Raw genomic sequence first — 24,007 nt, forward strand, 5'->3', positions numbered from 1 at the left:
CCATTATAATGTAAGAGAGAGACCACCATACAACCATGACCTAAACCTGTCACTTCTCCAGAGAACAGTTCATGAAGATGTCAGAGCTCTGTGCTTCTCCTGGCAGTGGGCTCAAGCAGGTAACAAAACCAAAGGGCAACATCACAGGCCTGAGGCATCACTGGGCAGGTGAGTACTCCCAGTCATTCTCTTGAGCGGCACTGGGGCCCAGACCTGCAGGTGTCATAAGGGACAGCAGGGGTGGAGGTGGCCACGCATCTGGAGATTTCAGAAGCCACCGGTTTCAGGGCAGATGCCATTTACACCAGCTGAGCAGCCAGATTTATATACATCTGCTAAGTAAATAAATCCACAGCAGCCCTTTTTTTTCTTTCCCTCCCCCAGCACTCCAGCCTTACATTGGTCACGATGTTCTGTGAATACAGCAGAAACTATCTTCAAATACTGAAAGAAACCACTGAAAATGAAGGCAAGTCTATCACCATTTGAAAAAGACTGACCTCAGCCTTTCATGGCTTTTAAATTAGCATTAGTATTTTCTCCAGGGAGGAAGTTTCCCACTTTGCAGGAAAAATAAACAGTGTGCAAAGTTTTTCTTTGAATTACATTTTCATTTGCTTGACTCCATTAGGTTCCCAGGAAACATCCTAATCCCTGTTCTGCAGCAGTTCCTCAGGACACTCATGTTGCTGCCCAAGCTAATCAAGCGGTGGCTGGGAGGAGGGCCGAGAGCAGGAAGGGAAGGTAAAGCAGCAGAAGAAACAAAGGAACATTGTGGAGCGCTGATTTCGTTGCCCGAATTATTTACTGACCAACTTCAAAGGGGTGCAAAAGGAGAAGGAGGTCAAACAAACCACAGTGTGTTTTTCTCTCCTCTTCACAGACATTATTTACTGCAATGTCCCTCTTAAATTAGGAAAGAGAAGGCAGCAAATGATCTTCAATTGGTCCCGCAGTGGCGCCACAGATCACAGATTCCCACCCCCCTGCCGGTTAGGCTGTAGCTGGGTGCCTGCTTTTCTCAGGGTGTCCCCTGCAGCCAACCTCAAGTGATGCCTCACTTCAAACATGCAAGAAGTTATTTTGGTAACCACTTTGATCACCATCATCAAGTACAGAAAAAAGTCCCTGACAACCATTCGAAGTGTCTTATCTAGCAGAGCAGCTTACATCCAAACTCTGTGGTTTTAAAGTTGAAGAGGTTTTTTTTTTAGCAATTGCAGGCACATGACCTACATGGCAGTGACTTTGCAGGATTGCCACAACCAACCTGGGCAGCCTTTACTACCCCAGAAGCCTCTCACCTTTGCAGAAGTTTGCAAAGACAAAAGCCTGGTAAGATCTGAGATTTCATTTATTTAGCTGCTAAAATGTCAAAAGAAAGCCAGAAACGACACACAGAAACTCTTACAGTTTCACTGCATCCGTAAAGACTCAATTAATTTTGCTGCTTAATCAAATAACTTTCTGAAAAACAACCATATCAGCTGTATATACATCTCAGGGACTTGTGTCAGGATGCAACCTAACACTATCTGGCTACATTTATGCATGAGACCTCAGTGACAAGACAATTCAGATTCCCGTAGAAATCACAGTTGCCAAAAGAAGAGAACTGGCAGCTACAGCCTGGTAGTCCCTTTTCCATGAATTATTTATGAGAACACAGGATTAAGAAGTTGCTGCATTCTGTAAAGAACAAGATCCTACAACACGTAAGGGACAAGGTTTACACAAAAATGTAAATAGCGTCATACAGTTTTCTTGCTTTGCTTCTATTAAATACACAAATAGTAGCAAACTAGGTTTGGCTTTGCTTTTCAGGATCACTATCTGGTTCCATCACAATCTGTGAAAGACAGACAGTACCAGAGTACATGTCAAAAATAAGTATGGTTTAGTCACTGCTTCCAGGACCTAGGCAGTATACCCAAATGTAGTCCTCCAGAGAAGCAAGCTTCAGCACTGGAATTTGCTTTTCACCACTCTAAATACAGCACTCTCGAGCTTGTGGGTGTGAGAAAACTTCTATGCCTTTTTAACTGCTGCAATGCTGCAACAAAAGAGATTTGTGATTTTCAGTTTATTTATTTATTTCCTGCATAGCTGCATTTAATAGTTGACAATGCTTTTCTTTTATGGAGATAGCGTACTGCTGTGATTGACCACTTCAACATTTTGTCAGTCAGTGTGTTTCTGGAAACAGATGACAGTGGAGCCACACATGTATGGAAAATCTGGAAGAATCTTCAGTGTAGTGTCCCCTTTCTGCAAAAGGGAAGTTGATTTTCTGTTTTATAATAAACACCTGCCCACTAAGATACATGTCCACATTACACACCTCAAATACAGAGAAGGCACCAAGCAGTTCATTCCCAAGCACTTGTAGCTGTATGTTCAGATGGAACCTTGAAGGACTGTAAGTAAATGGGAAGATGGTCATGCCCCTCCACCAGTCACCCATGTAGAGTAACTCGGGACCCTACATAGGTTTCCTGTGCTATAAAGGCTAAGGGGAATAAATATCCCACAGAGAGAGTTTTTCCTATCCCTCTGCCCAGAGCACCCCAGCAATGTGGCAGGGATGTGGGGCCACAGTGGGTGCTGGAGCCTCCTCCCACCCCATGCTGAGCTCCCCCTGGGTTGGGCGGACACTGTGCCAGTAGGGCAGCTCTTCAGATTCTGCTGATATGGGGCAAACATGCAGTTGGATTTTTATTAAGGGCCTTTCAGGCGAAGTAGGAAATGCTAATCTTAACTGAGAGACATATATATATGCAAATTGTTTGCTCTACTTTCTCCATCTGTTTTCTTCCCAGGTTTTTCTCTTCACTATGCTTTACTGGAGATTAACTTACAGTATATTGCACCAAATTTGGACTGTGTGGGAAACATATGCTGCAAACTCAGGGCCAGACTAGAATATTGGGTTGCACAGGAATAGGAATATTCACAGTAGTGCTAAGGACTGACAAACCCGCAGGGACAGGAAATTCAGAGACACCAGGGTAAGGAGAGGCTGAAGCAGAGCTGTTCCAGTTACAGTAGCAGGTGGGAAGGCAAGATTTCAAAACAGCTTTAATCTGCGTAAGAGGAAATGGCTGAACATGATAGAATGAAACCACCCCCCCCCCCCCTTATTTTTTAATATGTAATTCCCTTGTTAGTGTGATACAAGTCAAGCAAGACTGACAGTTACCAATGACAAAGAGTGGTCTTTTTTTCTTGAAATCAAACCCATCCCAGCTTACTTGAAAAAACACATTCACTTTTTTTGTCTGTATGCCTAGGTGGAATATGTGATCTGTTAGCAAGAAAGGACAACAGAAAACACACCACTCTTCTCAAAGCAAGTTACACAGACCCCTATTATCCGCAAGGTACAAATTAACAAATACCTCAAGAAAAAAAATAAGTGGGCTATGATGGAAACAATAATTGCCATTTATCAGCAAGACACAATTTTCTGGTTTGCTTTTTGACTCAGTCAACCCAACTTCTAGGCAACTAGCTATTTCCTCCTTGGTTATTGCAATCTAACAAGTGGCTCCTCACTACTCCAGTAGAAATGAAAGCAAAAATTAACTAAGATGCAGCCAAAGAGCTACATCAGGTTTCCGACCTGGAGCACTGAACACAAGAGATGCCTTTTTTCAGTATTCTCGTGCAGCCAACCTGCCTGATACTCATCACCAAGACATTAACCAGAAAGGTAGGCTCAGAGACTCTGTAAACCAGGAATTTCTGCCATCACTCTGGTTCATGTTGGTTACATATGGTTGCTGCGACAAATATTTGAAGTATTAAAAAAAAGCAAAGCAGCCACACCATTACTACAGTGCTGGTTGTGGTGCTGTCTATGATCCATAGCTCCATTTCTGTGTCTTCTGTGACATGTTAATGAGACTGCATTAGGTATTTGCAAATAGATTTGAAAAAATAGCGCACGCCATCCTGCGCACAACACTTACACTGAAACTCCATAATTTCACTTTATTTGACAGGATTTTTTGATTAGCAGTAGTATCAAACAATCACAGTCTCAAGTTTTGAAACAGGGTACAGCAAAAAGGTCTGAAGTTTTTAATTCATCTCAAGAGTGAATACCTCAACGTAACTGCTTAATTTATCCTGATACAATATTATTTTGCTTTCCCCCAAAAGAACACAGGGGCTGAATTCCATCTAAAAAATAGCAGATTCATTGTCAAAATACAAGCATTAGCACTGTTGAAAATCAGCATGTTCTCAGATACCCATTTTAAGGACCATGAGTTTAACTATGCCTCTTCTATCTGTGCCAAAATACTAATAGATCAGCAAGTGCTGACTCCTTCTTGGGTCTCAAAATGCTAACATGACCACCACTCCTTGCATGTGGCACAAGACTTAATATTACAGCTTATCTATTGAAATTCTTTTTTAAAGCCTCCAGCTCTGTGGCTTCCAGGCATTTCAACTTCAATCACCCTGAATTATGCTAACAGAAGAAACATGGGTTAATACAAACCCTTGGCTTTGGCAGCAAGCTAAGACAACAGAGAGGGCAACAGCTCTGGTGTTAGCCATGGACCTTCTGTCAAAGCCTCCCAGTGGACAGGGATGTGTGGGATGCTTGAATTCGTTTTACAGATTAAAATACATTTACTCATATCTGGAGGATAAAATGGACTTTTTCTATTATGAGCTCATTTTACAAATGAAGCATAGCTAACTATGGTCAAAGCAACCCAGCAACACAGACCTGGTGTGGCACCATAGCAAAACACAAGTAGTTTCAAGCAGAAGCAGCATGCCTCCCTTTTGTGCAGTCACTACAGCTGCAACAACAAGGCTCAGGCATATAACAAAGCCATTCTGTTCGGATGAGCAAAGAAATCCACCTATGGTTCCAGTGTTCTGAGGTCTCTCCTACTACACCATGAAGAAAAGTTTTGTTTGATTTCTAACAGGACACACAGGCCTTTGTATAGCATAAGGGATCACATCCAGAACTCTCCATGTGTTTTTGTAATTTGAAATAAAACAAACAAACACAATTTTTATTCACTAGACATGAACATCTGGAAGATGACATCAACATGATTTCAATGTCAAAGCATTAGACTGAAATCCAATATTGTTGAACGATTTGAGGTGGTAGTGCCAGAAACTTGAACATCACAGATTAAAGCTGTGATGGAAACAAGGTTTCTGCAGCAGTTGAAGGAAGAAACAGCATTTTAGATCTTTACTAAATTCCTGATGAACATTATCATAATTACAAGAGCAGCTTGATGTGCTGCTGTACATCAGTGTGTAATGCTAACTATCAAAACTAAGATCCTGGTCTTGCAGGAGGCCTTGGGTTTGGGTTTCTCACCTTATTCTGCTCTGCTCTACCCGTTTATTCTCCTGTCCCTCTTCATGGCACTTGAAAACACCTTTATTCAAGATCTCTGGAGATGCGCAAAGAAAGCAGGGCCTAGGATCATTCCTCCTTCCCTCTGTCTATGTGAAAGAGCAGCATGGAGCTGCTGCACAGGTAGCTGCTGCCACGAGACAGCAACCCCATCCCACAAGGGAACAGAAATAGTAAGTAAGGTCGCACTGGGACTGGAAATCCTGCTCAGGGAGGATGAGAAAGTCCCACCACCACCACACTAGGCCTTCACATCTTGTAAGGAAACTCCTGAGAGGCAAGTCCCGTCTCTGTCAAAAGAGGAGACAGGGAGAGAGAGAATGAAAGACCAAAATGTTTCCTCCTCATAATACTCTCAGCTCCCGGGCTTAATTATACCAGATCAACAACCCAACCATAACTACTGGCAGCCTCTCTATGTGCAAGCATCCAGCCAACCTCAAAAATGTGGCTTTAGTACTCACATAATTTTCACAGACAAAAATCAGTTTAATTAGTTCATAATTTATTCTGAAAGCAAAAATGAAGATATCTGTATACTCTTAAAACTAGTCAAACCACTATCCTTTTTTATTTAAACACCACTATTAGATTGTCCCAGTTTGAAGTTTCCTACTCCCAGTTGTAACACTAATTAAACCTTTTGGGGAAGTTGTGTGCTAATTCTTATGCATTGCTATTAACATTTTTTATTGCAGATAGTTGGGAGTGAACACCATTCCACTGAACCCAGTCAGAAGAATTTTATTTTGATTTTGCCTGGCTTGTTTTGTTCTCAGCAGATGGTGCAAACCCATGTGTTGATGAATACATGCCACAGGAGAGGATCTGATACGATACAGCTGGCCCCAAACTACAGCAATGTCTACACTGAGGACTTCAGTGCCCGCCACCACTTAGGACCACATTTCTTGGTGTGGTGTGTTAGCTCAGATGGGCTTTCAAAACTATATTACTTTGGTATCTAAATAAGTGCTTTTAAGAAGGTAATTAGGCACCTCTAAGTACCACAACCATCCTCCAAGTCAGGTTTTCAAATTAGTTTTTACTGTGCTATGTATGTATCTCAAGTGGACTAAGGGTGACACAGGTTTGATAAATCTAAATGAATGCGTTTTGAATATGCAAATCAGCAAATGATTTGCATTAAATATGATTCAACAGCCATGCATCTTACTTGCATGTGCAGGTATCAACTTTCCCAAGGCATTTTTTTCTCCCACCAGTATCAACGAGACTCCCAGTGGCCTCCCTGTCTCTGATTTCATTTGAAACACATCCCCTGATAACCTAAAGAGAAGTACATATAAAGAGCTTAGAGCTATTTATAGCAAAGTCTGTACGACTGAAAACATTGCAGTATTCATGTGGTGGGCACATGCCTTGCTTATGAACTGCAACTGGAAAACTGTTGCCTCCCTCTTTAGTGATTCTAGTCAGGATTCACAAGGCAGGAGAGATGGAGCCAAAGAAGGAGGTAGACATAAGGACAAAATGCAAACAAACTGAAAATTTACCAATCACTTATATTCAGAAACTGGGGGGGGGGATATACAAGAAAGACTCATCTCTGTCTGCATTTCAAACTGCTGGAAATGGGCATTCAAAGTGGATCAGCATCATCATACCAATATTCTTTGGTATGGGTTTTGCATGAGCCCCTGAGAACAGGCATAATCTCTCATAATTACTGCATATGCTGTTGGCACACTAAACAGCAGCCTTGCCTCAACATATTTAAAAGTCTAACGCTCATCAACTCTTCCAACTGGTCACTGGGCATAACAGTGAACAGACCCACGAATACTGCAAGCAAAGTTCATGTTTGGATGCTGAACTGCAAATCCCACATGAGCTTGTTTCATTGCTGCACTTTATTTGAAGCAAAAATAAATGAGTTACAGCAAGAGCAGTGGCTTAAAAGTAGAGTAAAATCCCCATTCCTTTTATATCTTCCTACAACCAACCAACCCTCAAGTCAGTTTTAAGTCCTGCTGGACAAAAATGTAATAGAACATAACTCAAAAACTCTGAGAAGAAAGACTCAGATTCAATTCTGGTTTCTGCTGCCCATAATTACATGGTTCAAGGTCTTGCTCAATGAGACCAGAGGATGAAACAGGGATCGGTGAAAGGTAAAGATAATGTGTCCAGGTTTGCCTGCCTTCTGCCTGGGGTTTGAACATCTGAAAGGAGATTGTGAGAAGAGATACCAGGTCAGGCATAGCTGGGTGAGCCTGGGAGATGGGGAGCAAGTTACATTTCATAGCTGTCAGCAAAGAACTGGCAATTGAAACCACAAGAGAAGTTAAGATCAGCATACGGCAAAATAAAAATGGAAAATAAGAACCTGTCATTATAAATCCCAAAGCTATTTATTACTCATGGACAGTCATAGATGTGATGTGTCCCCAGGTGAGACCTACTAAGCCTATAAACATGTTTTAATTAAAATCAGTTCCCTAAATGCTCAGCCCTTTCTATCATTATTCTATGAACAACAAAATTCCATGTTTCATAGATGTCCTGGGACAACACACACTTAACATGCTCAAGAGCAGCAAAAGAGCTGCCACCTGAGCTCTGCCAAGTCACACTCAGATATGAGCCATGCTATGAAGTAACTAAGCCATAGTGAAAAAAGGGGCCTTTCTTTAGTTTAAAACTTAAGTAAGTGAACAGAAGCTGTAACAGCAGTTTCATCCTTGTTCTGTAGCATCTCCCAGGAATAACCAAAGAGGAAGGTAAGCTGGTCATGAAAAAAAAGTAGGCTGTGCAGCCAACTCATAAGCAGCCAGAAAAATGTACTACTTTACGTCTAAAAATGGGTATTTTAAAATCAATATATTTAAACCAGCACATCTTTGAACCAGCTGGTGGAAGACACCAGTGGTGACAGGATACAGAATTAGCTGAAACTTGAGCCTGGTTCACTCTGGCACTTCTCGTGCTCCATTACAACTTCTACATCAAGTCAAGAAGCTTGTGTAACAGGAAGTTTGTATCCACTTATCTCCTCCACCGGTGTGACTTCATAACACTTAGCCCCTAAATGGGTATTTCCATAGGGTAATGGAAATAAACAAATGCCCCCTAAGGAGAAAAGAAAGACAGGAGTCAAAATCTCTTCTGCTTTCTGGACACTGAACAGACTATGTTGTAAATCCAAGTTTGGTCCAAAGAGAACCAGGTGAAATATTACCTGTATTTCCATGCTGTTGGCTTGATAGCAGAAACATTTTTAACATGAATACGACATAAGTGCTTTTACTAATTAATTTAGGAATGGGATTCATACTTACTGCTGAGCATCACTGTCTGCATTAACCTCCCTCCCCCAAAATCCCAGCAAACGTACTATTTCTAACTGACTCTCCAAATTACTTTCTCCTTTATGTTATCACACACAAGACAAACCTTGTGAAAAAGGAAATTAACAAAAATAACCTCCAAAACACTGATGAAAAGAGGGGACTGAGGACATATTTTTAATTTGCTACATCTGTGTTTCCTGGAGCATATCAAGTTGGAGTCTCAAAATGAGGAAACATATTGAGGACAGAATAGCAAAGCTGGCATGTAGCTGGCAAGTGGAAAGGCGACACAACTCATACCAAGTTCTCCCTTCTGTGGAGACATGCATCTGAAAGCCCCATTAATAGGAAGTTATGGGGAAAACACGCATAAATCAGCCAAACAAAGTACTTTGTACCACTGCCTGGATGCAATGCTAATGCACAGCACTTGGTTTCTGGAATTTGAAGGCAAGTTGGAAAGTTAATATGGGGACTATTTGCCCGAATGTGTTGTCAAACTCATTATGATGCTTAATTTCCAGTGTTAAGTATTTTACCAGTTGCTGGTGAACACTTTTAAAATAGATGCATCGGGCCATGCAATGCTACAGCCAAAAGGTTGCAGCTCCTCAGCAGGAGGTCAGCTGCGCTTGTAATTTACACAGGAAGCTTAACCGTGAGCCGCACAGAAACACAGGATAAAGAGAATATTACCTGGGCCCTAATTTTAGCAAATCTCAGTATCGCAAAAGGTCTTGCAACATCCCCCCTCTTGAGACTCCCACGAAACTTTGTCCCGGCACAAGGCACAAGTAAGGGCATCTCTCCCTCTCCGCGACGCAGGGGGAGAACGGACTTGCCTGGACGCAGCTGTGGGACAGGGGCTGCCAGCTCCGGCTCTGGGGCAACAGAGGTGCGGCCGGTGGCCAAGCGCGGCCGCCGTTCCCGAGTCGCCCGCCGGGGCTGCCGAGGCGCGGCCGGAGACGGGCCCCGGGTGGCGGCGGGACCGGGCGGAGCCGCTGCCCGCCTCCCGCCTGCAACTTGCCGGAGACTTTTCCTTCACTCATTTGACTTTAAAGAGTCCTATTTAATGAAAGATCACGAAAGCCGTGGTGTACATTTACCGTAAGGCCGGTTAACACTTTAATCTCGCAGCTACTCAGACGCGGGAATAAACCCGGCGAAGATTAACCAGGTCAACTATATGCAGTCCCGAGAGCAGCTCAGGCTACGCTCCCGCAAAGAAACGAGGCGAGAATGTGGACACCCCCTCCCATAACCCCGCCGCTAGTCCCGGCTCAGGGCTGCCCCCGGGGCCGCGCACGCCGAACCCCCCGCCCTCTCCCCGCACTCACCCAGCTTCTCCGCCCGCAGCCACAGCGGGGCCGAGGCTCCGAGCAGCAGCGACAGTAGCAGCGAGGGGGCGACCCGCACCCCCCCGGCGGGGCCCATGGCTCCAGCTCTCGGCGGGGCGCGCAAGGCGCAACTTCCCCACTTCCCTCCTGCTCCTTTCTCTTCCTCTCCTCCTCCTCCTGCCCGGGGCGGCTCCCGCAGAGAGGGGCAACTGCCCCCCAGCATCCTTGTCCCCCGCAGGTATTTCTGCGGCGGTGGAAAAGGGGCCGAGCGGGGCTCCCACTGCCCCGCGCCCCGCCGGTGGCTAGGCTGCAGCACCGCCGCCTCCCGCCTCCCCAGCCCCGAGCTGGGGGTGGAGAAAGGAAGCGGGAGAAAGGGAAGCGCCACTATTCCCATTGGGCTGCAGCGCAGGGTATCTCCTCCTCCTGCTGTGGACCGAGGGGCTGGCTCGGCCCCTCTCCCCTCCGCTCTACTCAGCTCCCCGGGTGCTGCTTCTCCCACCCACGGCTGCATCGGGGCTGCGGGGTGTCTCCACGGTTGGGGGGGAGGGGTTCCGCAAACCCTCGCCGCCCCAAGCATCGCTTATGTACACGTACATACAGATATATATTTTTAAGCAGACAGGATTATGCGTGCAGGCTGATTCCCTGACGGTGCTACCGCTGCCACAGCGAGAAGGGGTGCGGTGGGGACACGAGTGGGGCTGGCGGGAGCTCCGGGCCCTGCGGCAGAGCCGGGATCGTGCTGAGGCTCTCCGCGCCTACGCCGCCTCCTGGGGCGGCATCTCCACGCAGTGCTGCAACACGCGTGTTCAACGTGTGCGAGCTGCTTCTGTGCACTAAAGTTCTGGGCTGAATTTATTCTGGATGTTTTAAAGGATGCTGTGGGCAGCTCTATCCCTGTGGGACGGGCTCAGCTGCCCCGCTCTGGAGAAGACCTGTGGCAGGGGGATGGGCGCAGGTGCATGGCAAGGAAGTGGCTGCAGTGCCAGCAGCCGCAGGAGACTCACATTAAATAGGCCCCAGCGGCTGGCCTTTTGAAAGTGTGCCGGAGAATTCAAAGTAGCCCGTCTGACTGTGCAGAAGCTGATGGGTTCACATTGCTGGCAGGTCAGAAATACTGCGCTGCTGTGCTAAGCTGAAGTGTGTAAAAAACTTGCATGTCCTAGAAACAGCTGATAATTGTAAGATTTTGTTGTATTTTAGGAGTCAAATTTAGTAAACCTTTATTCTAATTGAGCTCTTGTTTTGCAAGTGTTAATGTCTGGTTTTTAACTTTTCAGACACCATATGTGATCAGACATATTTTTCATCATGTACCCAGTACATTATATTCTTGCTATATGTATTTAACACAGGTTTTTAGTACTTGAGACTTACCCCTTCTTTGCAAAGGAGAGTTTGAAATCTAAACTAAAATGTTAGATGTGGTGTAAATCAGAGAGTTTGTTGCTGCAGCAGTTTAGCACTCTGGTTAATCCTCACTGGACCTTGTCAGCAAATGCCACCAACCTTCTGACTAAAGGAGGTTGTGATGGGTCACTTGATTCAAGACTGTGAAGGCTGAGAGACTTTCAAAGAGGAGTACATCCATGTGAATAAAAGTGGCCCGTTCCTCTATTTGTCTTACAGATTGTCAGGAAGAAATCCATACAAATGTGGATGATTATGGAGGGGAAGAGATGAGAAAGTCAAACTCTGCCACAGCGTTTCAAGACTGGATTTAAAAAGAACACAGAGATGGTGAAAATATTGTGGTTATAGGGATAGGTTATAGATTTGTACCAATCCCAGTGGGCAATCAAAACCAGTCAGTCATACACAGGTTGGCACTGGGAATTGTACTGATTTGTGTGTCATCAGCTGAGATTTAGAATATATTCTTTAATAATAGGGCAGGGTTTAGTTTCATTTGTTAAGGGCTGTCAAAAATACTGGCAGAAAAGTCCTGCAAGTCAATCTCGAGTAACCTTGTGGAGGCAACAGTACGCTACACTGGGTCTGGCGATCTTGGGCAAGTTAATATGCAAAAACCTCTGCTTGCAGATAATGTTGCTAGAGATGAGCTCTTGGTAAAACTTAGGTGGTTGGTAATGAGTACAAGCAAGTTAGCAGCAAAGCCAGAAGGGGTTTTGGCTGTCACATGCCTTTAGGAAGCTCATACGGAGGAGGAAGGTGGGTTGGCTGAGACTGGGAAAGGAAGCTTTCTCCTTCTGGGCGTTGGAGGCTTTGCAGTGCCCTCTGGGACAGATAGTTAGAGAATTCTTCCCTGCGCAGTTATTTTTGTTACAACGATTTGTAGCAAAATGATAAGTCATGCCCTTGAGACTGGAGCTGTAAAGTATCTGGGAGCAGTATTTGTTTTTCTTTCATGACTGGTGAAGCAGTTTACTGTACAGGAGAGCACTGGTGGAAGGGAGGTCAGGCAGGCTGCCTTTTCAATCTTCTCACCGCTGGGCTCAGCAGGAGCTGGTTGCTTGTCCAAGGCCACGTTTCCCACTGCAAATGTGTATAATGCTCAGGTGGAAACTGCAGTAGGTGTCGGAGCACTGCTTTCCTACTGACTGCAGTAGGATAATAAATAACACAATCAGTGCAGAAGCTTCTATATTATTTATTTTTATATTAAATTCACCTTACTTTACCATGGCCTCTCCTTGTCAGCTTGGAATATGCTGTAGGCAAGGAACTTACTGTCAGCTTCCAAAATTAAATAATCATTAAGATGAATGGAGTAGTCTGTAGCTCTCAAAGCTGTTATTTGAAGACTTGTATAACCCCTGTCACGTTGCTACATTTGTTCATGTGTACTTTTCCAAGTTTCCTTTTGTAAGGAGGAGAATTAAAAGCGGCTTTTAGATAAATACAGTTTTAAAGGCAAGGACTTGAAGCCAAGGCAGAAGATTAATTCAGAAAGAAAGCATACATTGAGCCTGACTAATAACTTGTGGGGATGTCACACAATGGGAGCTTCACAACATGAAAACTCCCTGGCAGATGACTTCTGACAGCTTAATGCAGCTGATTTTGGTCACTGACTTAATTTGGAAGAGACAGGATTCACCCAAGGATGTAGACAGGCTACTTTTGAGCATGAGCATGTGCCCTTGTACAGTTAGTTTTCCAAGCATACGGATTAGGAGTATTTCATGTGTTTAATGCAAATGTATTTAACTGAGTCATCTACAACTGGATAATGTGCTTCATCTAGTATTCATTATATGGATACCTTTACTGCACAGCCACCTGCAAATGAGAAACTATGTTTTTACTCCATGTATGTCTACCTTGCCTCAGGATGAACAGCAAAACAGGATGTCAGGACAAAGTCAGCTCAAAACATTTTAGAAGGTGGTTGGTCAGTATGATGGGGACATACATAGGTTTCATTTGTAGGCCTGTACAGTCAAAACCTTGACAGATTTACATTCTTACCTATACTTGTTACATACTGTTATATACTGAGAATCCTTGTGTGCTTTGTGTGATATTAAGCTGGTAGCTTGTCTGGGGCAGAGGAGGAGGGAAAAACGCATTGAAGAGTTTACCTAAGCTTATCTTGCAAGTTTGACACCGTATATATACTTTCTTCCAAAAGCATCTTGTTTCATACATGTTCTAGGAAAAAAAAGACAAAAAACCTTATTTATACAAAGAGGTTTAAACTTCATCTTACTGCAGCAGTCTTGCTTTTGTGCAGCTGACAAGAAAGTTCCTGTTTCATAAGCTGTAAGGACTTTCTTTGCTGACCCAGTAAAAGAAAGAGGAGGAACTGGAAGGCACAATGAGTTAGAGAGGACCTGAGGTTACAAATTATGAAGCAAAAGAACAATTCTAGACATTGAAAGGTATGTTAATCTCATAATTTAGCAGGCAAATAGTTTGCAGATTGAGAGACCTTCTAACAGCCTTTATACATGGGCCAGGTTTTGCATTGTCATTGGTGCAAAACAAATATTATGATGGATTTACAGGATAAAGCTGAGAACAAAATACTCTGGTTGCTGATCTCTGTGTATTCAGGTACTGCACTCTGCCAGCAGTGTGTATGGTTGTTCTATTAAAGAAAAAATAATAATAATCAGAAAATACTATAAAATAAAAGCCTGAGGTGTGTCTAGATTCAACATTTGAATATGGTTATGAGCCTTCTGTTAAAAATGGTTAAGGTACAGCAAAGTCAGCGCTGTTGCAAGGCTGTGGCATGGCAAGTTCCTTCAGACACACTTGTGTATTTATTTAATGGACGTGGTATACTGTGCAGTGTTTATATTACTGGAAGTCTAAGTCCATGCCCATGGAGCAGCAAAAGCATTTCAACCAGTGTAACGCTACCCTCTATTTAAGTCTGTACACCATTTAAACCATCTGGAGATGAGCTGACCTCTAGCATTCATCTGGGCTTCTGGATATTCACCTAACTACTGCTGCAAAAATGGTCTCCTTTTTTAACAAGTTGTGGCACTGGGCTGTCCTTGTCAGAGCCAGCTTTGGTCCTGGTGAGTCTCACATCACCAACCTCCACCCACGCTTACTGCAAGCATCCCTGACCGGGTATGGAAGTGCACAGGAGTGAAAGGAGTTAGTAAAATAACATTTCCACTTTTAGAGTAGTTCTGAGCAAGTGACTACGAGGATACACAATGACCGAGCGATTCGTTACTTTAGCAGAAACATGAAGCAAAAATCAGACAGAAACAAAACTTCAGATAGAAGAAACAGTTTAACTTGTACTGGCACAGGTTGCGGGCCACACCCGCACGGATGGGTTGGAACCGTAATACTGGCATTATGCAATTACCCTGCTAGTAAAAATCCCCACTGGGGAGAGACCATAAATATTCTTAGACCTGAAGAACATGGAAGGAGAAATTGTGGGCAATAAATTCGGGTAACAACCTTTGGGAGTGAAAACCCAACTGCATCATGCTTTGAGACTTTTTTATTTTCAGCAGCAGCAGACAATGATAGGTCTTTTCTGGGTGGGAGCAGCAGCAGGGCCCTTACCAGCACTGGCAGGAGATGCCTATGGGGTAATTGAAGACTGAGAGGATATGTAGCCTTATTCACTACAACAGCAGCAGTTGGGTGTAACTCTAATGAGAGCCATACAGGGGATGAATATGCACTTTTCATCACTTTAATTACTGTAACCTATCCAATCATGTCACCTATTATGATGTAATTATGAGCTCAAATGGAAGACTAATTGTTTGTCCTACTGTCACATATTTTGCAGTTTTTCACAGCTGCTTGGTAGTCTTAGGTCATAATTTTACTCACTTTCAAGCAAAATGAAATAAAGTTGCTGATCATCCAGATTTTGAAGACGATCAACCAGAAGTGCCATGCTGCTGTCTTCAATTCTGTCAAGAAATATGGGGCAAAATGTTCCTTTTCATTTAAACATATTGTTTTAGGGTTGCCTTGAAAAATATTATGATCTAGAGATTCATGACACTCTTTGTCAAAACAAAGCCTACTATTTTATAACTTACTAGTTGGCAGCATGCTTGATCAATTTGTCAGTGACAAAGCTATCATTGTTTTTTTTTATAGGTGTTTTAAAGAGTTTTCCTGCTTCTCTAAGGTATTAACCTTCATACATTTAAAAAGTAATAACTTTTAATATATAGGTAATAAGTGGTTTTTAACTGCAGCATGTGGGTTTTTGTTTTTTTTTGTTTGTTTGTTTGTTTGTGTTTTTTTTTAAGGGGAATTCGCAGCTGAATTTGCACAGTCTGCATTTTTTTTCCATGAGAAACAAGTAGTCTTAATCATTTACTCATGTTTATGAGGCTGCATCCAAGTAGGAGCTAAGAAATTACTTGTGCAAAATATTAAGCAATCCCATGGTCACTTCCAGGAATAACTAATTATGTTTGACTCACATGCCTTTTTAATAAAGACAACAATCGGTCTAGTTATATTCTTCCAAAGGAAGCATGGAGTATTGGAAGGTGACTGCAAGCAAGCAGAGTTTCATGATTTCTAATGTAGTGAGTGTGGCACTAATTCTCATGTAGAGAGAGCAGTTTACATACTATTTTATTGATCACTGTACCCCTGGCTATATGAGTAAAAGCTTAGAGAGCTGAAAGGAAATAAAGTATGAGCTCAGTGCCTGCTTGATGTAACAGAAATCATCCAATTTACCTTAGATCTAGTCCTTCCTAATTTCAAGTGTTTATGCTATGGTCCAGTTTTCTTACAGGGTGTGATATGAACTCAGGGGTTGAAAAGCAAGTATAGAGATGCTCTTTTTTTCCCTTCAGTTGATTTCTTTGAAGAGAGAAGGATGAGAATCATGCTTAATAATTCAGTAATTAGTGGTTTGTGGGACTGTGCTCCATTCCCTCTCCCTTTGCTCACTTTGGGCCTTATGGAAGTCTGCATTCCTTGTGAGCTTCACAGAAGTAAGCCAGTTATGCATAGTGGAAGCATGGCTCATAAATCTGCAATAATCATTATGTACAGAGAAAAAGCTTCTTGTGCAACTTTTCCACATAACATCAGAGCATTGCACCAATGAACTACAAGGTCAAATTCCTGTAATTCATAACTGTCACAGCTGCGTATTGCAACTGTATATATAGTTTAAGAGTTCACTGTCAATTGCTTTTAATAAGGGTAATTATTAAATGTAAAAAAACTGATCAAAAGTTATCTGTCTTTGTAAAGACCTTTGTCCGCTTTTAATATTAATTTCAAAAAAATATGTGCTTAAGTTTACAAATTTTCTCATATTTTAATTACAGTATTCAATGTGGTATTGTGCTTGTTTATGAAATTAAGAAAAATTGTAGCTTATCTTAGGTTCCTTGTCAAAGATAACTGGATAACAGAAAGCAAATGAGGCAGGTTGGTGAATACTAAAATCAGTTTTAAATATTCATTCCTCATAAAATAACAAATCATCAATAATTGAGATTTTTTTTTATCATGTGAAGTTAGTGGACAGTATCATTTCTCAAATATTCCTCCTGGAAGTAAGAACTTTTGGCATTCTTCTGTCTACTTTTCTTCATTAAAGATATTGTATTCTTAGTTATGCTATACATGCATACTCATGGTTGGTTTTGGCCCCAGGGTTCACAAATGGTCCTAAATGCCTTTTTTGAAATGTGATATATGTAGCTGAGACCTAGTTAAGTCTGCCTCCTAGACTTTAATTCGGCCTGTATTCTAATTGTTTGCTCTATATCCAGTCCACCAAAATCAGATGCGATTTGCCCTTCTTCCCTTGAGCATGGTGGTGTTTATGTCAGGGTGGCAGGGTTGGGCTGACTGCCTATGTGGATTCAGTCCAGGAATTCACCTCCCATGGGCTGCTCACCTGTGTTGATGGCAGACATTAGGGCCAGGGCCAGGCTTTCACTGGGTGAGCAGCAATTCTGCCTAATCTTCGTTTCTAGCTCTTTGCTGCCTGGGCATGTTTAGTTACCACTCTAAAGGCTCTGCAGTAGGTGTGTTTTCTTACCTGTTTCATACACATTTGTCCATAGCAACTTAATAGGTTTGAGTGAACCCATCATCGCTTCATCTGAAGACTTTCCTCCAGTGGATGAACAGCACTGAGCCTCTAGGAACAAGAAAACCTTCAGCTGTCATGAGCAACCCTGGCAGAGAATACCTGTGTGTGGCCAAAGTCCTTGCAACAATCCCCACTACCTAGCCACAGTTCCTTATGTGCCCAGAGAAACAGGCACCTTCCCAGAGATGTCATGGAATGGCTTGACTTAGTGTGGCACAAAAGGATGCACACTGAGAATCCTAGACGGTGAGCACAGTGCTGGCGCAGTCAGCCACAGCTAATGCTGTACTAATGGCTGCTCAAACTAGGGCAAAACTAATCCTGGTAATAATTACCTGTTATAGTCCTATAGTAGAAAAATATACCTTGTGTCTCTAGAGAGGACCTGAGTCCCTTCAGCTTCCAAGTGTCTCACACAGCACCCTGCTCATCTGGGAATTATGATGTCTCAGAATCTTTTCAGGGGTTACCATAATCTTTTAGGCTCAGATTTCTGCTTTTTACATTTTAACATTGCTCCATTTATGCATTTTTAGATACTTGACCTATTGTTTCAAAAAAAAAGATGACTGTACGGTATAACCAGTCATCAGGATTCATGTTAGCACCACCGAACTGTTTTCTGATTGACTTTGTAGCTTAAAGTTGGAAGAGAGAGATATTAAATGGATTTTGATTCATTCTCATGGTATTACCTGATCCTTCTCCCATACTCCTACCAATATGCCCTCATTACTAGGGATCTAGAGGGGCAAAACATATCTTCTAAACAAGCAGGAGGAGGAAGCCCAGCTGCTCTTCAGGCTTCTCTTAATTACAAGCCACTGTTGGACCACATGCAGGTCATCCCACATTGGCTTCCACTGGTTGCAGAGATTGGCTTTGGTGGACCGTGAACCTTCACTTCCTTGTATTTTAAAACTAGTGTCTTTTTCTTGGTGTTGTTTATTCTATTTTTGTGTTCCAGGGTTGTTTTTTTTTTGTTATTGCTAGTTTGATCTGTATAATTGCATTAATGCAATAAAATAGCAAACACTGAAACAAAAGAACAAAACCAGCATGACAAAGACACCAATCACTAAATAGTGATAACATTCGCAGACAGCTGTTTTACCAAGTGAAGGCTAACTTGTTGCCACACAGAACAAATATTTATAGCTATCTTGTTTTGCTGGTCTTGTAGAAATACATATAGACAATTTCTCATATGTATTATCTTTACCTGAAAAACATGTGTGAAAAAGCAATACACTATTTTGATTGGCACTCTTTCTGGACCTGGAAACCAAAGGAAGCATTACTACTTAGTCCTGCTTGGGCAAAGCCTCTGCCCTCAGCTTTGTGCTTGGGCCTAATCTGAAGAAGCTTGAAGTTACTGGGAGCCTGTGTTGACAGCAGCACCAAACACTTTTTTGGGCCCATACTTTCCAGATTCTGGTGCTGTATTGTTTCAAGATATTGCTGTACCCATAGCTCTCCACTCTGCTCAATTTCTGCATCTTGCAGAGCAGTGGAAAAAAGCATGTGCCTGCACCTCAGCTGTTCAATATTCACTCAAATTGCTGTTGGGATGGGTATCCACCAGTACAGTGGCCTGTGAACAGGGGTGCCTGAGGAGGTTGAAGTCTTTTCTGCAGTCTCTGCTGTGGATTACTGCAAAAGGGCCCATTAGCTGTTTTCACAGAACAGTCTTTCTCTGGTTTGTAATTTAGTTCAGGAAAAAAAAAAAACCACAAACACCACAGATGGATTTTCTCAGGAATAGATGTTGCAGTTATTGTTTTAGAATAAGTAATTGTGTTATATCTGTTTTGATCTGGGGAATTTTTCTTTCTAGTGCATTATTTTCTTCTTTGAGCTTCACCGAGTCCTTTTAGCATTAGAAGAGGTGTGTGTGTGCTTGTGTTTGGAAGTAACACTAGAAAAATAACATACTTTTCATAATCCAATTTATATCTTCAATCTTGGAAGCATAAACATATGAACCAGTATGACATCCCTTGTTTAATGCTTCTCCTGTCTTAGCCTGCTTTATACCGAGGTAGTTTGTCATTACGGCGTAAGCACATCATTGTTTTGCAAATCTTTGGGGAGTCCAGATGTGTTCACAATTAAAGGCCAACTCTTATTATTTGTATTATCATAAGACAGAGGGAGGTCACTGCTCTGTTGTGCAAGGTCACATTCAAAGACATTACCAGCAGCAGACCCTGCTCCCCAAGCTTCTCTCTATTAAGGGACAATGGTGTATCCTCAGACCTAAATTTAGTTAACAATAGCAGCTGTTAGAGTGAGGGTTCAAACCAGCTGGGTCAAAGGGTCCATTTCTTGGCCTTACTTCCCCTCTTCCCGGTGCTCACCTGATGTGTTGAGCTGATTCAACTTGCTGAGCTAGCAGAACATTTTATTGACAACAAGGTGAAAGTCTTTCAGCTGTCTCAGGGATCTGGACTAGCTCAGTAGAGGATCAGAAAAGCACCAGAGCTGGTGCAAGGGAGACTGACTACACTGCTAGGGCAGCAGAAACTGAGATCTGGGAACATGGTGGGGTGTCAAGTTGGGAGAAATGTCAGGGCTGCTGTCTTTCACAGAGCAGTAAGTCCTCTTAGCTTCAATGTGCATCCTCACCGTTGGTGTTCAGGTGTAGGTCTGTGTGCCTGTCCCCACCCCTTGCTCTGGCATCTGCCTGACTTCTTGGTGAAAGAAACTTCCTCAGGAAGGAAAGTTCCTCAGCAAAAGAAAAGGCTTGTTCCACATGCAAACAACTGTGAGGGTCTGACAGCATGCCAGTGTCAGCATGAGGGGCAGCACACATGGCTGGGGGCAGGTGGATACTTGGGCTGTTTTAAAGCATTGTAATTAATTTTAAATCAATACATCTAAATTCAAGTGACTGCTATGGCATTCAATGGAGATGTCAGGGTCGGGTCAGTGGCCTCGGCTTATCCTTGTCCCCAGTGAGGTGCCTTTTGGTGCCGGCTGCCCTGCTCCTGACTGAGGCTAGGACAGGCTCTATGAGTGGCTTTGCTCTTGCTTGTTTGGAGAAAGGGAACTACTTGACCCTGTGGACCAGTGCATGTACCCAGAGGCAGTGCTCAGCTAAGGAGAGGAGGACAGGAACTTTTGGGGGAGAGGGACTGTAGCTCTAGATATTTACTAAGAGGTTAGTGAGCACTGCATCTGAACAGGACCCTAGCAGCACACTTTTACAGGCAGGTAATTGAAATAGTCAAATCTATCCCCTGCTAACTCCTGTCTCCATGGTGGGCACTGTAGCTTCTCCAGTTGTCAGAAAATCCACGCAGTTGGGCTCTCTTCTGGATTGCTGTATGAGCAATTTCTTTTTATGAAACTACTGGGACATGAAATGTTCAGGCGTTTTGGAATACCATGGAAACCAGGAGGTGTTAGAGGTAAAGCCTTTTATGAATCTATGCCTGTTCAGGCTTAGCATCTGACTATTCTGAAGATCTCTTCTACACTACTGCTTCTGCTCCTTTTGTCTTTTTCTACCAATCTTGGCTTTATATCTTCTTACACACTGATCTGTGTGCTCAGAGCAATAAGTTACTCCCTGTGCAGTATGCAATCTTCTTTCCTTCTGTTCCTCTTTAAAAACCTTTGCACATTTTTCCCATGAAGTCCCCTTCAGACATGCTACATCAGGCCATTTTACACTAAAACTGTTGCCCTGTTGAAATCCAGTTTTCTTCAGATTTCAGACTGCATGTTTGATTCATAACAATCAGAAGATACCTAATAGATAACACTTGAACAAATCTCTGAAGAGCTTTGCAAATACCTTGCCAACCTATCCTCTTTAAAGCAATAAAAAAAGCAATGTAAGCTTTATCTACTTAACAGCAAGGTTTTTATTGTCACTTTGTACCAGCTTGCTTTCTCCCCTGATGTCATATAGGATGATTAAAGAAATACAGTTTAGTTTTCTTTTATTTATTTTTAGATTTGAATTTTTTAGCGGCATATTTATAGATTCATGTCACTCTTTAGCGTTCCTTACATTTTCTGTCCTGGCCTAGCTTTCACATCTCTTGTTATCGTTAATCTCCACAGCTCAAATTTGCCTAGTCTGAAATCCATCATTGTACATCGTTTAATGAGACATTTCTCCAGTCATCATTACTGCAGATCGATAGAAACAAATCCCCTTCTCCTGACTGGTTTAGCTAAGTATCTCGTCCATGACTGTCTTTCCAATTTGATCCAGTTTAACAGTCTGTTTCTCCCCCATCCCCAGCCTGGCTTCTCTAATCTGCATAGATAGATATAAATCGTGAGCCAGACTCCAGGGGGTTTCTCTTGTATTGTCTTCCCCCTGTTTGTGCAAAGCCCTCCTTAACTGACGGGCTACTACTATTGCCAGACAAACAGCTGCCTTAGCAGTTGCACTAACAAATAAAAGGGGAGGGAGGCAGGGGCATTGGAAGGAAGCTTTTTGCCCTTAGGGTTCTTGTTCACTTACTGAGAAATTCAAAAACTAATGGGGGTCCGTTGCCAAAGGGAAAATGAGAATAATCTGTGATCTTTGGAAAAGAGTGAAAATCCATCACCACTAGTGAGAGTTTCACATCAGCATATCTTTTCAAGGCTACCTCCACGAGACAAAGGGGTTAGAAAGTAATAAGTAAAAACTGAGATTTTCCTTTTCATTGCTCTGCCCTGTAGGCTGGATGTTGGATTGATAAGTCTCTCCTTTCTCACCTCTCCCAGTTTTCCCCACTATCAAGATAGGACTCCGGAATGTGGTTCAACTTCAAGGAATTTTTAGTGCTATGTAACTGAACACAAACAGTCCAGATTAGACACAGACATTTGAGGGGTTTGAGTGTCCCACTCTTTGCCTCCTCAGCCATCCCCTTTGCTGTTTTTGCAGTCCTGATTGCTGCTCTGTGCTGTGGTTTTGTGAAACTACATACAGATGTATTTAAACGGCGGCATGTGGTCAAGTGTTTCATTGATGAGATTTTAGGTGCCTGACTTGTGCATGGGAGCAGATTAAAAAGAAATTGCTGACATGGGTACTGCCTTGACCTGCTTGGTCTACCTTTTTGATGGAGGCTGCTGCCACGGGTGCAGAGATGATGGCATGGCTCCTGGACTGCATCAGCTGGGAGCTGCCCTGAAATGTGAGAGCTTTTGCTCTGGCATATTACAATATCCTGAAGCTGGCATCAGTTCATGCTAATGTCTTGGGCTGTAACCTCTGGTAGCCCAGGACATGCTTCCCATCTGATCTTTCTATCTGTAGGGGTAACAGGTAGTGTCTGTGCCCTAGGGTGAATGGCAGAGGAGGCTGCCAACCCACCTTGAGCTGACGGTTTTGGTCTGCTGCAAGTGCAGTGGAGCCCTAAAGCTCTATGTCTTAGATCATCAGTCTACTTATAACATTCATGTATACGTATGCACAACCACGTGTATGTTCACATACAGGAAAGATTTGTTGTTACGGATCAAGTATAAAGAAGATAATAATTACTTGCTTTAGTTGCAGTAATAAAGTGCATGTTTCTCCTCAAGATATGATAGCACATATTTGTTGCTATCAGGGCTGATCATTTGTCTGTGTATATTTTTATTGCTCTCAGAGGAGTTTGAAAGATGAATCCATAGTTTGTGAGGTGCTGTGTTATATACTGCTGTTCAGATAGGGAATTGTAATAAAGTTTACTTTTCTCTGTCACTCACTACACTGCTATTTTAATCCTCATTCATAGTCTTCTCCCTTGCAGATCCTTTCCCTGCACTGGTCTTTGGGATAAAGGAAATCATGTTCTGTACGTAGATCTATAATATAAATGTCAAGGTTTATTAATGATATCTCACAAGATCTGTATCCCTTGTTCAGTGACAGGTTGCAGTTTTGTGAAAGCAATGCACCTAAAAATAACACTTAATGCTCCATCATTTACAGATTTTACAAAACCTCCTTTTAAAGTTCTATTTCTAAAGACCATAAATACTCTCTTCTGAAGCATTCCTGAAATTCAGGTGACAAATCCAAAGACTTAGGTGACTGCTAGTGTTTGCTCGGCCAATGTGTTAGAAGGAACATGAAGAAAGGAGACATTTCAGTGCTTGTTTCCATTTGAAGGTCCTGGTTTATGGCATGTTACAGTGACACCTGGTGGAAAACAGTGCTGGAAGTCTTAAGACAAATTTCTGCATCATATAACGAGTTGTTCATTTGAATAACGTCTTTAATGTTTCTGTTCTATTAACTATCTATATTGCATTACTGGTTAGAGCCCATTTGGGCAAGGCATGCACGTGCTACACATATATGAGTGTGCAAATGCTCACTGACAAGAATCATCAGCATCACTAATAGCAAATATTTCCACCTATAAAAGGTCAGTTATGTGTATTTGATAGTAAGCAAATTTTCCTCTCCCTAAGAGCCAAA

At 42.7% G+C, this 24,007-nt stretch overlaps 1 protein-coding gene across 1 annotated transcript in view; it reads right to left on the minus strand.

Annotated features, from left to right (window-relative positions):
• DCBLD1 (discoidin, CUB and LCCL domain containing 1) overlaps positions 1–10,461 on the minus strand; it is a 48,478-nt gene extending 38,017 nt beyond the window's left edge. Inside the window, exon 1 of the mRNA XM_062632441.1 lies at positions 10,053–10,461. Within this exon, the coding sequence (XP_062488425.1) occupies positions 10,053–10,446 (394 nt within the window). The 5' untranslated portion in view covers positions 10,447–10,461. The remainder of the gene's footprint in view (positions 1–10,052) is intronic.
• Positions 10,462–24,007: the final 13,546 nt, after the last annotated feature.

The sequence above is a fragment of the Pezoporus occidentalis genome, unplaced genomic scaffold (assembly GCF_034315485.1).
Source record: "Pezoporus occidentalis ecotype Australia unplaced genomic scaffold, CSIRO_AGI_Poc_V1 ctg39, whole genome shotgun sequence".
NCBI classification, from domain to species: domain Eukaryota; kingdom Metazoa; phylum Chordata; class Aves; order Psittaciformes; family Psittacidae; genus Pezoporus; species Pezoporus occidentalis.